The sequence below is a fragment of the Corythoichthys intestinalis genome, chromosome 1 (genome assembly GCF_030265065.1).
Source record: "Corythoichthys intestinalis isolate RoL2023-P3 chromosome 1, ASM3026506v1, whole genome shotgun sequence".
NCBI classification, from domain to species: Eukaryota; Metazoa; Chordata; class Actinopteri; order Syngnathiformes; family Syngnathidae; genus Corythoichthys; species Corythoichthys intestinalis.
This window is the reverse complement of record NC_080395.1, coordinates 63,910,446-63,926,765: the sequence shown is the minus strand read 5'-3', so window position 1 is coordinate 63,926,765 and position 16,320 is coordinate 63,910,446. Positions and strand designations below refer to the sequence as shown.

At 37.4% G+C, this 16,320-nt stretch overlaps 1 protein-coding gene across 2 annotated transcripts in view; it reads left to right on the top strand.

Moving 5' to 3' along the window:
* igdcc3 (immunoglobulin superfamily, DCC subclass, member 3) overlaps positions 1-16,320 on the top strand; it is a 120,585-nt gene that overhangs the window by 94,339 nt on the left and 9,926 nt on the right. For both annotated transcript variants that reach the window (XM_057849104.1, XM_057849112.1), the window contains exon 8: positions 13,764-14,011. In XM_057849104.1, the coding sequence (XP_057705087.1) occupies positions 13,764-14,011 (248 nt within the window). The remainder of the gene's footprint in view (positions 1-13,763; positions 14,012-16,320) is intronic.

The following is a 16,320-nucleotide window of genomic DNA, read 5'->3' as shown; positions in this document are numbered from 1 at the left end:
GTAACGAATCGGGTTCTAATAAGGCGGACGTTTTTTTGTGTACCTGAACGCACCGCGGCGCTGACGTGCCAGAGACGAACCGGTGAGCTTGAGTTTCACTTTCACTTTGAATGTTCTCTTGAGAACACCGTCAATTGCGGCAGACAGCAGGCGTTTTGTGTTGAATAAGTTGTGAAAGAAATGATGAAAACGTGGCGAAGCTGGCGATTTCTTTGGAGATGTTACCACAATAAGAATTGTCAGCTTAACTTACAAAGACTGGCGAACGATGGTCGGAGGAGGACCGTGGAGATGTATTGTTGAGCCATTTCACGGATGCCCACCCCACGCTCATATTTTTCTGTCATTTGCATCTTCATTTAGAAGGTAAGCATAAACTTTTTCCTTGTTTCACCACCTGTATCAACCTTTTCTGAAACCTGTGTTGATTTGTCACACAAGAAAATCCGCCGTGCATTCGTCTGCGGTGCTGCCATTGTCGTCGTATTTCGAGCATGTCGTCGGATGTAGAAACAAATGGCGAGTCAAATTTTACGTCGGATGTCGAAAAGTTCGTGTGTCGAAGCGATCGTATGTAGAGGTACCACTGTATACTGATTTTCTTTTTTATTGACGTGGCCACGTTGTGTTGAAGAAACGTATGTGGCGATCCGTTGCCGACCATTACGGTACGTGACGTCACCATTTTGTTTCGGTAATACTTCACTCTGATCGGAGGAATGATTTCGGCTGTGATGAATTCTGCTTTTTTCACTCTTCATAAAGCACAGAATTTAGTTTAGTTTGAACTCATTTGAGTCAACGTTTATTGCAGCTCCGCAACTCGGACCATAACAAACGTAACACTGTGTGTGTCCGTCAACTATATCTGTCCCTCGGGAAACTCAAACCCAGATAACAATAGTTCCTATTGTTACTGTTGTGTCGACAGCGATGAGCACTCTCGGATTTCCGACTTTCGTTCTCACTTTCATTTTACCGTATCAAACCATGGAAGAAACATTTATTCATCATGTTGAAACGAGCAAGTTATAAAGCAGCCTTTAAAAGAAAAGTCACATCTGTTTTGTTTTCTCCTAGATTCTGGTAAGTTGGAGAAGTTGTCAAATCATATTATTACCGTAAATATTGTCAGTTTATGGTAATGTTTTGAACTACCAATATGCTATGCTTGTGGTGTGTTTCACCATTCAGTAAAATGACATTTGTGCATCTGTACACGAGCTCTGTTTTCTTGTATTTTTCTATTTATTGGTGCTAAAATTAGGGTGCGTATTATAAACGGGTACAATAATTTTCCCTAGAGTTTACAAATAAATTTGGGGTGCGCATTATACACGGGTGCGACTTATATTCGGGAAATTACGGTACTTATTTTCCACCATGATTTGCAAATAAATTCTTTAAAAATCAAACAACGTGATTTTCTGTGTTTTTTTCACATTCTGTCTCTCATGGTTGAGGTTTAACCATGTTGACAATTACAGGCCTCTCTAATATTTTTAAGTGGGAGAACATGCACAATTAGTGGTTGACTAAATACTTATTTACCCCACTGTATATGAGCATCTGTATTATATATGTTTCTATGCTTATGCAGAATGTGGTCAGATCACATAATCTTACTGATGTGATGGTTCATATTTTCCATCTCTTCAAGTTTTAATTTATGTTTATTCATAATATATGAAAAAGATAATTATTGTTCACACGGAGCAATACCTCAAAGACCCAGCACATGTGCTTTTTCTTGTAGTCTGTAACACACGACTCAATCCTGAGTTCGATTTATCCTGTTGGCACATGCAAGGAGCGAACTACTATTCATCGCTTTATTATTCATAAGTAAAAAGTAGAAAGAAAGTGTATTGCATATGCATGAAAAAGATCAATAGCTGCAGCGTAGTGCAGCAAGTACATTGGGCAGACACCACTATCACTCACACGCACGCACGTTGATTCACTCCCACTTGCCTCCTCTGGCCTACGCTTTATTATACAGGGAGAAGAAATAGAGCAGAGGGAGCGAAAACAAGGGAAGAGATCATGTTTTGTTGTAGAGGCAAACGTGGAAAAGCAAAAATGTATAGTGGACAAAATGAGAAGATGAAGAAGGTATAGTCAGAGCACCACAATATTTCCACTTGACACTATTATTCTTTATTGTGATCATCATGCTTCTAGCTACTCTTTGTTGAAGGACTCACACTTCATTTTTTAAAATCTACCATTTGCAAATTGCTCATAACAGAGATGACCATGAAAATCTTACATTTTGACTGTTTATTCATCTTTTAAAATTTCCAGTGGATTGGTGTAAATAAAAAAACAATGCAAAAAGGATGTATGAAAGTAGTAAGATTATATAGTCTGTTCCTTGACTCGCCGGAAGCCAGTGTGGTAAAGCCGGTGCACAAGGGCTCCAGACTAACATATTTTACTAGGAGCACAGTGGCCCTTAACTTAAAATTTTAGGGGTGCAAGCAGAAGATTCATGGTGAATCGTCATGCAAAATTTTCCTCTAATTTTCAGTTTAACCGATAAATACTTTCATAATAAATGCATAAAACTGCAAACTTATGAATCTATATTGTATTCTCCATCGGTTTTGACATCAACTAGTATACTGCTTAGAAATTCTGTTTTTTGTTGTTGTTGGTTTTTTTTGTTTATTAACCGAAATGAACAATCAACACACAAACAATAACAACAACAAAAATACTTAATGGTACCTCTCAGCATGATTTCCGGGATGTAAATAAAAAGGCAGCAGTATGGTAAGTTGTTGCCGCTCAGAAAAGACCAGAAATTTTAAAATGCCGTCCAAATCCATAGCTTATCAGAGATGAGCAATGACGCACAGGCAGAGAGTGGCACGTGTCGCGAGTCCCTAAGTCGGACCTTTTTCCCCCTGTCAGCCTCCTTTGAAACAGTGCCGGCGGGTTTCTTGGAAAGAAAGTAGTCACTTATTTTCTTTTTTTTTGTCATTGTTCGCAAGTGCTGTCAATTTTTCCCACTACCCAAATTATAACTCGCTCCACACATCGCCCAGCTCCACCTTCTTTTTTGTTGTTGTATTTTACATTGGCAAACAACCTTGTTACGTTACCGCAAACTAGTGGATTAGGAGCAAAATACAAAAAACAAAACACAATATTCACACATGTGCGAGTAGATGAAAAAAAATTATTCGTACTGGCTCTATTTTTAGTTGCAAAATGCGACCATTTGGTCACAGTCTGGAGCCCTGTGTAATATGTTCAATTTTAAAAATAAATAAAAAACAGTATACCTGAAGTTTTCTTTCTCCCCAGCTACACTCCATTTGTCTGTTCACTTTTTTTCTGTGCTTTGAAGTGCCTACGACAGGATAAAAAAATATTAAATAGCATTATTATGTAAATTAAAATCATATTTTGAGACGATTTGAATACATACAACAAATTGGCAAAGCACAGATGACGAGAAATTACTTTAGCCACACCTACCATTATCAGGCTCTAGCGTCCCCAACAGGAGGATGATGTCGGCAGGGTCTTGGTTTCATCTGATTTAGATCTCAGCCCACTGAGGGGCAATTATTCGGAACGAGGAAAACACGACGCAGAGAGCTGCAAAATGTCATTGTTTCAGTCTCTCTACTCCAATATTTTTTACAGGATATTATTTTTATCGAAGTATTTTTCCCCAATTGCTAAATAAATGATATGGTCATGACAAATAACAGTCTTTCTAAATGGAATATAAAATATTAAAAATGCATTTATTCAGTATGACATTGCAAAATTACTCTATAATGGTCAAAACTCCACTTCTTGCACCTCCCAAACTATATTTTATGCCACTGGAGTTAATCCGGCTTTTGTCATGTCCCTGCCCCGGCTTCGGAGAGCGTAAACAAACCAGGAGGCCTGACAGCTAGCTGATATGCTAACCCGAACCGAGTGATGTTTCAAAGTCTTATTCTCGGATTTCGAAGCGAAACATCACACAAAACTACCCAGGGTCATGTCACACGGCGGCGGGGTTGTCGATTGTCTTTGCCGATAGGCAACCTGCCTGGCAACGAACAAGTTACAGCTCGTTGGAATTGTTCCCGTGCTTCAGGTAGGAGAGCTTGTTTGCCGGTGAAGCAGCTGATCAAACCGGCCGACGTCGGAAGAGCGCTTAGCTGCCACATGGTCAACACAAATATGACGTAAAATAATGCTAAAGATGTAAACAGTGAGAGAGCATCCTGCAGTTGTTGTGCAGCTAGCATGGCAGGATGTGTCTGAGGAGAACTTTTCTAAATGTCCGTCCATGATCAAACATAGGTAAATAGTCCTTTATTTAAAGAAAGTTTGTAGTGTTAACTTTGTAATCGCTGTATTCACGGCCATTTTTAACACAAAAATTTCTGATGGGGTTGAACATTTGACTGAACACCGGGCACACGAAGAGGGCAATAAGCCGAGTATGACGCTGTCCCGGCGGGCACGCGAAGGTCAGAGGGGGGGTGTGACAAGCCTCCGGTCGTCGGCCGAGTGGCCTTCTCGTTGGACAATCAACCACAAACTGCAAGCCACCTCAGTATTAAAACGTGTGCCATGATCCCAGTATTTGACGTAATACAAAATACGATGTTTACTCACTTCCTCGTAAGTCCAATGGTCCCACAGTAGTAGGGCTTGTTTTGGCCAATATCCACGGTGATTGGGAATCTTTTGAAACCCAAAAAGGCTCACACGCCTCTCGCTGGTGCAACAACAATTTTCTGCAACACATTTGGCTGGCGTGATGCAAAAAATAAACAAATTAATCCTCAAAATCAGATGAATCTGAAGTCCATCTACATGCTATAAAGCAATGCTGTATTGTGAGATGCTGAACCGGGTGACGTCACATTCGCATTCCTCCTCAAAACAGGTTATTCATTTTCATGGCGTGGGATTCAAAAAATTGAAGAAATAAAACGATGACTTCTGCACACATCGAAGCGGTCCATTTCATTCAGGAGCATAAAATACCAATATAAATACAATAATATGTAAATTGTATTCAACTGCTTTGGACAGGATGGGACATATGTTTCCATATTCAATATAGTGTATATTTGTGTTGTAACAAGGGAGTCTGAATGTACTGTAAGCGTAACAGGCTCATTTCAATTAATATATGGTAGGCATGGGTGCGTGTGTTTGTGCAACACTGCACATACTGCAATCCCCTTAAACTGTTCATTTTCCATGACCTTCAAGAGGAAATCGGACAGAGTAGAAAGGGGAATCGATTGTATACGTACGTCATTCTTGCACACACAAATGCACACGTGCACGGCCACAAATTAATGAAAAATCGAGAGAGCATGTTTGTGCACAAATACCATAGTAATGGTATTATTCATTTGGTGTGCATGCTGTTTGACATAAAAATTCACAAATGTGTTGCCCTTTGCACCTTACACCACGTGTGTGTCAGAACATATTGGCTGCCTATGTAAATGGCCACTTTGGGGAAGCTGTTCTTATTGCTACATCGTGACTGATGGTAAAACACACGCATGCATATATACGTAAACCCCTGTATTCTTGCTGTGACATATTAAGACACGATGGTGTTTGGACAGTTGATTTCATATTATCCATTATCGCTCTTTCAGAGTTAGAATACTGCACTCTCAGGCAGCATGAACAGCTTCACTAATGAAATTCTATTGATTCTTAGGACATAGTGTTTAAATAGTTTATAATATAAGGGAAAGGTACACAGTTAAAGAGTGTTTTATAATTGAAAGCTATCATTTGAAGTAGCAGGCTTCTTTGCAAATGGCATTTTTCCTCCCACAAGATTTTCTTTAATGGCCCTTCTTTTCTTCTCCATTCTTTTTTGCTCACTTTCTTTCAACAAGAGCATTCCATTCTTTTTTGCAGCCACTCTTTACACCCAACAGCCTACACCACATGAATCATAGAGCGCTAAGGCCTAGGCATTGGCCTTGACCTCTGACCCTACTTGTAATCAGTCATACCACCGGGCCCTTCCCTCTTCTCAGGCCACAGACGGCTCATTGACCATCTCCCCTCCACTCTCCCCCACCTTTTCCTTATGTTCTACTCTTTGTGCCATTGCCTTATGCAGGATTCAGAATGGCCATGCTGTTTCTTATTTTTTTGAAGGGGTGCTGCTCAGAGACAATGGCGAGCAAACACGCCCCCAGAAGTGGAACAACAGACCCAAGGCCCCACTGTCAGGCACACTGGTCTTATGCATCAATCCGTGAAACGACCTTGAACTGATGGGTAAATGATGGTGTCATCCTGTCAGAAGAGGACAGCCCAGCTTTAGAACTCAAACAAGACAAGCAAACAACTCCCTACCCCCATTCCCCAAATCCCCAAACACTTTGTCTTTCACTCTTTCCAGCTGTTTCTTTACATCTTGGGATACTTTACAGTTGCTCACTTAAACCCAAGACCGAATGATCCTTTAAAAAAAAATTAATTGCTGCTTCATGTGATATTTTTGACACAAAAGGGATTAAGCCATAAATTCGCCTGCTCCCATTCATCCCTCTAGGAAATTTTTGTCTTAGTAGGAAGGAACGTGGTTTGCATTCACAGTTATGGCCTGATACCTACTTTAAACAGAAGCACCTTGTAGGGAATAGCCATGATCGTCAGCTAACAGTCATCTTTAGAAAGTGACAAGAAGAATACTGTCAGCCCAAATAAGATGTTCATGTTAAAAGACTATGTAAATTGCCATCAAACAATGGCGAGCTCCAAAATTACAACAATGACACAATAACAACAAAAAAATTACTTACATAAAGGACACAGCGTAGACGAGATAACCCCTTGCTGAATGTCGGACAGATTTTTTTTCTCCAGCGTATGTGGAATTTTGTGAGTGAAACGTCAGCAGTATCATTGTGCTTGTGCACATACAAAGTTGAGGCTATTGTAACTGCTGAAAACATATTGCTTCACTCCCCTGTGTTGGCAATGCCATCAAGATGGCTTTCCCTGGCGGCCCCTCTATCGTCTATGGTCACTGGTCACATTGCCTGGATGCAAACACATCATTTGTTGCAGGTATGAAAAGCTGCCAGAAATATGACGTTTGAGTAGTGAGTGTAGGACTGGCAACTCAGGCATCCTCTGGGGTCAGAGGTGTGATTGTCTCAGAGGGTGTTAATATAAAAGACTCTTTGACTGGATCCTTTTCCAGATTGAATCCACCTGCCAGCCAGATGAGTACAATTATGCCTTCATAGCAAAGTTCCGACTGAACCTTATTAGAAAATTTACCATATGTATGTACTGTATGTATGCATGTATATATGTGTATACAACATCCATAATTAAATAAATATGTGATATATTAATTAAGGGTGGGACCTTAACCCGCTAATTATGATTGGCTAATTATGATTAGCTAATTATGGTAAATATTGTGGTTTGTTCAGAATATTTGGAATACATGATTGGATTATAAATCAACTTAAACCAGCCCTCTCATTCAGAATAAAATGATCGGGTGTGAATACTCCGAATAGGGTGTGTACATGAAGCATTTTTATTCCAACCAGGCTTTTAATCCGAATAACTGTATCCATGGAAACGTAGCCAGTGTTGCGAAAATGAGAGCTACCTAAAGCTCTGAAAATGCACACAGGCCAGTTTGCCTGAGCAACCGACTGAAATAGAGTTTTTAAAAAAAAAGTGTTTTATTACTATTATTTTTTAATTTGTTTATTAACTTTATTTGTTTATTTATTCATTTATTTATTTATTTGCACCAAAATGTTCAAAGCCTTTATGGGTCAATGTGCCCGGGTACTTTAGGTTATATTTCTTAATGAAAGATTTGCTCTTTGTTTTTTATTATTATTGTTTTTTTTTGTTGTTGTTGTTTGTTTGTTTCTAAACAACGTCAAGCGCAATACATTTGTGGGGGAGAAAAAAGGCATGTTTGTTATGTAGCTGTCTTTTCAATTTTGTCAGGGCTTTTTTCAGTTTGTATTTTATTTTATTATTGTTTTGTATCAAAATAAAATTACCGGCAAATGTGTTCATTAAGTAATCAAATATTCACGTCTGTGTATACTTGATTGGGTCAATCATGGGAATCTATAAAACAAATAGATAAATACAAACAATTTAGAACAAAATGTGCTATGTGATTAAAAAAAAAAAAAAAAAAAGATTAATCGTGATTATTTAATGACAAAATTACTAATTAAAGGAGTCGCATTTAAGATTGGTGGCCAAAAATGGTACTGCAACCATGATCACACTAATGAAGAGCATAACTTTTGGGTTGCCAGATACGTGCTTCACAATGGCGACTCAATCTGCGTTATCATAGCATTGTTGCATTTCAAGGAGAAAAGGCAGAGGCTAAAAAAACTACACATTAACGTTAGCAATATGCATCATGTGTAGTCTACAACCTTGTATTTTTGGATGTCTTTTCCATATAAAAAAATTAAATGGTACACCCTAGTCTTCAAACATAGGGGTTTTATATTGCACCGGGGTTAAGTTGGTGCACGAATAAATAATCATTTTCAGTGAGGTAAGTTATCCCATTTTGTAATTCATTAACAGCATTATTTCTTCATCCATTTTATTTTTTAACTACTCACAGTGACTAACATACATACAGTGGTATGAAAAAGTATCTGAACTTTTTTGAATTTCTCAAATATCTGCATAAAATTACCATCAAATATGATCTGAGCATTGTCAAAATCACACAGATGTAAAAACAGTGTCTGCTTTAACTCATACCACCCAAACATTTATAGCTTTTCATATTTTAATGAAGATATCATGCAAACAATGACAGAAGGGGGAAAAATAAGTAAGTGAATCCTCTGTCTAAGGGGACTTAAAGAGCAATTGAAATCAATTTTTACCAAACAATTTAAAGCCAGACGCTTCCTGTAGCTGCAGATCATTCTGGCACATCGATCAGGACTAATCTTGGCCCATTCTTCTTTACAAAACTGCTGCAGTTCAGTCAGATTCCTGGGTTGTCTTGCATGAATCGCTGTCTTTAGGTCATGCCACAGCATCTCAATGGGGTTCAAGTCTGGACTTTGGCATGGCCGCTTCAGAATGTGTATTTTGATCGTCTGAAACCATTCTGAAATTGATTTACTTGTGTGTTTTGGATCATCGTTTTGTTGAAGCTTCCATCCTCTTTTTAGCTTGCCAACTGTTTTCATATTCCAAATATTATTTTATCATGCATGAAAGTAATATAGGTAAACTCAAAAGTACATCATCTATCAAGGAGGAGAAATGCAACTTTGCCGTCTGTCGTCATTTTTTTTTTTTTTTTTTTTTTTTTTCAGTTTTTGCTGTTTGTTTTATTGGAAGGCGACATCATTAATTCTGACTTCTGACAACCTGGATGAAGAACTGATCTCATAATTTGCTGGTTGAGGCTGGGACACCCATTGTAAACACAGAATCAAAACAATAACAATTAAAACAGGCTGACTATACACTTTTTAAAATGGTAAAATTTAGGCGTAATCATCAAAATTTAAGGGGTGGCCGTGATGCAGTTGGTAGCTTGAGTTGTCCTGGGACAGAAGCGTCAGCGGTTTGATTCCTTTCTTCGACTGACCAATCTTGAAGTGCCCTTGAGCAAAGCACTGAACTCTAAATTTCCGGCAGTGGGTTGGCAGCGCCTTGCATGGCATTGGTTTGTGGATGCATGCATGAATGTGAGCTAATGTAAAGCGCTTTCGGCACGGAAATGTGCTATATTAGTAGTCTCTATTTACCATTAAAAAAACATGTTTCTTTAATGTCTATTGAAATATTAGGGCCATTTAATGAATAATTGAAGTGCAATATGGCTCCTTTAATCAAAGTACATAAACGCACAGATGGTAAAATGCACACACGTTGTATGATGTGCAAACAGCGCAGATAATGTTGTGGTGATCAGACAAAAGAGTGAGTTGCAGTGAATAGATGAATAGTGTGTAAAGTAAAAGCTGTAAGGAAAAACAACATTTATGTACTGTATATCAGAGTTGTGCGCATACGGTAGGTGTGTGTGTGTGTATAGAGACACATGAAAGGTTTCACTGATGTAGGCAAATTACTTTTTTTTTTTTTTTTTAACTGAAATCGATTTATGCCCTCTGAATAGAGTTGCAGCAGATGACAAATGAGGTTGAAATGCTGGCTCCAGATGACGATCTCCTTTACCGTGAACTGTACACGACTATACAATGAAAGCGATACTTTAATACTGATTTGCTTAAAAACTACATAGGAGCATTTTTAGAGTGTGAGGGTGGAGGGTTATTTTTTTTATGCTGTTTATACCACACTTGATGGCAAAACATTGCTTTGTCTTTAACTGAAAAACAGTTTGTGTGTTGTACATTGTACAATGCAAACACTCGTTTTCATTTCAAATTCATTTATTCAGGGAAGTCAATTGAAATCTCTCTTTTCCAAAGATGCCTTCATTAACACATAAAACAACAATGAATATAATACATGCATTTACAACAAATGTGTTGCTTTTAAAAATGACTTTGTAAAACTATTTAAAGAAATGGGTAATCTGAGTTAAGTGTATTTTGAAACTTCTCACAATGGGAATCCAATGCATCTTGGGTGTCCAATGCATCTTGGGTGTGGGTATGGAGATTGCCGACTCAAAGTGAAATTAGATTGGAAACACAACCAGGAAAAATACCAAATAAAATGCTATAAATGAAAACAGTGTACCTCCTTCCTTACACTTAAGACTGGCCATCCAACTTTATTACAAAGAACACAGTTGTGGGTTCGGAACACATCTCCAGTAATAAAAGTGCAGAATGATACATTCCATCCAGGAGTTTCAATGTAGAGAGAGCAGCATTCATGGAAAAAATCTTCACATTGCAAACACTGTAAATACAAATAGTTGAACTCGCTCATAACTTAAAGGTTATAACAGTCAAATATCCTTGTCATAGTTGACTGAGCCATAAACTTTCACTTTAATTCAATAATGGTTGATGTTTTAGAGCAATTTTTTTTTTTTGTAGTCTCAAAAAAAAATTAAGGAACCATACAATATATCACTAAAATATTGTTGTATAATCTCTTATATAATGATTTTTTAGTTCAGTGAATGTATTAGGTTTTTAGAGCATAATCAAGTAAAGATTTTTAAATAAACAAATGGCTGGAACATTTTTCTTTTCTATTTTCCAATGTTGAACATACTCTGCTGTGATAACTAAAATTGTAATTTTCCTTTTAGCTTTTAGGTCACTTCAGAAATGTGAGAAATATTTAAAAAAAAAAAAAAAAAAAAAAAAAATCTCATCCTATTTATAATCATCATATCATCCTCTATTTATAATTTGCATTACCGTAAACAAAATTGCTTAATTTATTTAGCGACAATACATGTGCTGTACTTATTTTGTAGGTTACATTTATAATGAATTATAACTATGTTGACAAGATGAACACTGTTCATTTGACATTTTCAATTCTGCAATTTAAAATCCCGCATATCGCCCCTTTCAAAGTGGTGTTTTTTATGTCACAGTACTTCTCACTTACTGCAACGAGCACAATTGCTGGAAATGGGAGATTCAATATTGGTTGCAGATGCTCTTCATCTGTGATTTTAAAACTGTTTACACCAAATGCCACCTCAGAAAATACTTGGCTCTCCAAGTAACAACAGTAATGACCAAAATCAATTATGAGTTTATTTTAAGAGTAATATTTGTGTAAACTACTCGAACTGTGTAGATACTATTACTGTGTTAAATATACTGTAGATACTATTACCGAAAATGGTTCTACTTAATTGGAAATATTTCACCAAAAAGAATCTCTCAAAACTAACACTTCTAAAAGAAATAGTGAATAAATTACACTTTATAAAGTACTTCAATTCAATTCAAATTCTAGACTGTCAAAGTATTGTCTTCAAGCAAGGGCGTAGGTTTGGTCTCAATATTGGTAGGGACAATATAACAGCATAACCTGAATGTACACTTTTTGCTGGGGACAGGACATTAATCAGATCAAACAGATTAGGTGAACGGCGGTCAAGGCTACGTTTCTCACCAAGAAGAAACTAATTAATTTATAGGCTAAATGAATAATGTAAAATAAATCTTAAATCTAGCCAAATTATTTTCTCCATCTTGTTTTGAGTGTTAAAGGTTAGTTAACAGATTAATGCGTCATATTTTCCCACTTTTAATGAATATTACTGATTGTTCTAATTAAGCCCATCTAAAATTTGGGCATTTTTCACCTTAATCAAGAAAAAAATGCTTTCAAATAATGTTTTAAACAATATCTATTCTTGAGAATTTCTGACAAGCAAGCTTTTTTTTGCCCAGTTTTAGGGGGAGGGGGGATTCGTAGTGCATATGTATTGGGTCAGGTGATACACCATTCGATTCAAACCTTTGTTTTCGAAAATTACTAAAGGAAAATTTTGAAAACTTTCAGAATAAATATGTGGATTTTATTAACAAATTTAAATTGCATTATTTGAATACGAATTATATATTAACATACACAAAAAAATACAAACTTCTTAATTCATCTCTTAACTATCCAAGAATGCAAAAAAAAAAAAAAAACATTTGTCCTAATACCACTCAAAATTTTCTGTCTAAATAAATTAAATATAACAAAAAATAAAATTTCTTAGTCAGGGAATAACAAAAATAAAAATGGAGCCTTCTTTCAAGTAAAACACTACTGCTTTTGTCTACAAGCACAGCCAAACTCAACAATAATGAAAGCTCCTTTGGGCTGCTTTAAAGACCACATAAATAAAATAAAAATGAAAACTGGGGAGAAGGGGTTAAAACTTGGTTCACTACATTTCTTACAGTTTAATTAATGTCAACAGTAGAAAACATCCATGAGGATATTTCTCTCAAAGCTGCTTCCTACTCAAGTTCGAAAAATTCCCACAGATTAATGTTATGCTAACTCTGATGCAGGTTGGACTTTCAGTAGCAAAATTAGTGGTGTGTTCCCCACCTACACAACATTTACGTTTTTACATTACCTACAGTGGCTGCTGCTGGCAGAAAACAACTTCTAATATCCTCCGACTTCGAAGGGGGCACGTTGTATTTCTTCTTGGGGGTGGTCAAGTCATCAGCCAATCGTGCGTTTGAGGGGAAAAAATGGACTGGTACATTTAGCAAGTGAAAAGGGGTTACTAATTCACTTAATAATGGTAGCATCAATTCTATCCTTACAACAATCTACCTATTTAACTGAAGTCATTATATAATGCAAATAAGGTTGCTTAAAAGTTGGTGGGGACAATTTTAGCATCCTGAAAAGTTGGTAGTGTTATGTCCCTTCCGTCCCTATGCAAACCTATGCCCTTGTCTTCAAGTGAAATATAAATCTGACAGTTGTCAGTCTGGCTAAGAGCAAATACAAAATGAAAATCCGGGGCACAAGATTTAACCTCATGGAACCTCAAAAGACACCAGAGCACATTGGGACTTTTATCAGGCTACGCATAGTTGTAGTTTCCATAAATACAAATGTTAAAAGTTGAATACAACTGAACTGTACATATTACAGTACTTATTATATATAGTGTGCTTGAACATTTATTAAACTGATTGTTTTCTGTATGACTTCCCTGCATACCACTATTGGTTCTTGTACCACACTTTCAGCACCACTGCCCTACAACAACTCTTTTTTTTTCATGTTAATGACAGTAAAACTTACCTTTCTGTCTTCCACAGCACACTGACGATATACAGCATCAGTCAAGAGGACGAGGCCATTTATCAGTGCATTGCTGAGAACAACGCCGGCTCCACCCAAGCCAGTGCTCGCCTTACAGTGCTCTGGGCTGATGGTCTCCCTGGTGTGCCCACCAATGTACAGGCCAAGGCCCTCTCACCCACCACCATCCAGGTGTCTTGGAGGGAGCCTGATCGAAACACACCGGACATCATCGGCTATGTGCTTCACATTCGCAGGACCCTGGGTGAGGATGCAATCAAAAGCCAAATGCAAATAAGTTGCACAGATGTTATTTCATGACTAATGTCAGGTTTAAAACTAGAACTCCTGCCGCGTGAAATTTAGGACATATTACCGTAACCACAACGGAAGATTGAGTTAATATAGTATACTGATACGATATATAATTTGATCAGAACATATACTGTACAGTATTAATAATATAAGCGATTGGGTTCATATGGACTATTTAAAGATTATTACATATTTTATATTCATTGCTGGGGATCGCTACTCAAAAAAGTAATATACAGTGGTACCTCTACATACAGATTAAATCCGTTCCAGGACCTGGTTTTTAAATCGAAATGGTCATATGTCCAGTGGGATTTTCCCATAAGAATACATTATAATTTGTTTCACAGCCCAAAAACCGACGCTAAATCTTTAATATACACTGCTGGTACAATTACAAATTGCAGTTACACATAGCAAAACAAATACATTAAAAATACAAATTGTAATAATAGTAATAATATCATGAATTAGGTTCTAATGTGGCGGTTGTGTTGTGTTGCATGCTGTTCCTGAATGCACCGTGTGACTGACGAGAAAGATAGAGGTGCGGTAGATTTTGCGACGTTGTCATAATTTGTCGTATTTTGAGCATGTCGTCATATGCCGAGACAAATGACGAGTCAAATTTTTACGTCGGCTGTCAAAAGGACCGTAAGTCGATGCGAACATATGTCGACTTACCACTGTATTACGCATTACATATTACTCTCAATATTTTTTCAAATATTTTTATTCAATTTTTCCACCCATATAAACAAAACAGAAATTTACAAACATGATAACAGAAGACAAACCCTCCCCACCCACAACCCCAAATGTCCTGAATAACTATAGTATTTAGGCAAACAAATACATACCAATGATGAGTTAAAAGCACTGTATCACAAAATAAAAGCTGTTGCATTTATGTCGATATCTGTATATATCTTCATCTTTAGAGAGAGAAAAAGAAAAATTAGGAGGAGAGTGATTATATTTATCCATACATCTCAAGAGTTCCCTCCGAACATCTGAGCATATCTCATGGCTTTGTTTGAGTATTGTGAAAGTACGTCAGAAAAAGATCCCACGTCGTATGGAACCTTCTCCTTGATCTAGTCAAAGAGAAGCGCAACATTTCTAGTTTAAGGCAAGCCATAAAGTACCGACGCCACTGGACAAGCGTGGGCAGGGCAGTCCCCTTCCAATGTAGCAAAATTATGCGTCTAGCCAAGAGCAGAGCAAAAGTGACCATACGTTGTTCTGTAGATGACAAGTGATCATTATCTTCACAAAAAAAACCAAACAAAGCAAGGGTAGGATAGATGTTAATATTCTTATTTAGTACTGTGGACAGAGTTTGGAAAATATCAAACCAAATTTTCTGCAGTTTGGGGCACAGCCAATACATATGTATCAATGTAGCATCCCCAAATTTGCATTTATCACAGGTGGCCCTTATGTTCGGGTAAAAACTGGACAGTTTAGCTTTGGACATATGAGCCCTGTGCACCACCTTGAACTGAAGAAGGCGGTGCCTAGCACAGATTGGTGATTTATGTATTGAAGATAGTATAGATTCCCACAGATTATCAGGGAGATGCCCCAAATCTTTTTCCCATGCTGCCATTACCTTATCAACCGCTGAGCCCAATGAAAATGATATGTAGTTATGCAGTTTTGACAGTGCACCTTCAGAAATTGGATCAAAGGTGAGAAACCGGTCGATTGGATTAGGACTGGGTACTAAGGGGAAATTGGGCACATTCGAGCGCAAATAATGCCTGACTTGCAAATAACAAAAAAAGTGAGTTCTGGGCAGATTATATTTGTCAGCCATTTGAGTAAATGATACAAAGTGTCCATCTTCAAACATGTCAGCAAATGATTTGATACCCTTATCGTGCCATATCTGAAAGTTACAATCAGAATGATGCCTTAAATTACTTTATTAACTCCTGCAGAAAGTAATCACATTACTAGTTACAGTATATTAGACGTGACATTTTTTCTTTTTTAATAAAATTGTCTGAGATCTATAAGATAAAGAAGGCTGACAGATAAAAGGATGAGTGTTCTTCAGGATCATTATTATGCCAGTCTTGTGGCTCTTTATTCAAGAGTAATACATGACACTCCTAGATACTAGGTTGCCGTTACAACATGCCCTATAATGGCAAATGGAATTTCAACATGTAACTAGCCACATAGCTGCTGCTAATGTAACACGCGTCAGCTTGGACCCCCACAGCCTTCAAACACTAACGTGGTCGCCGG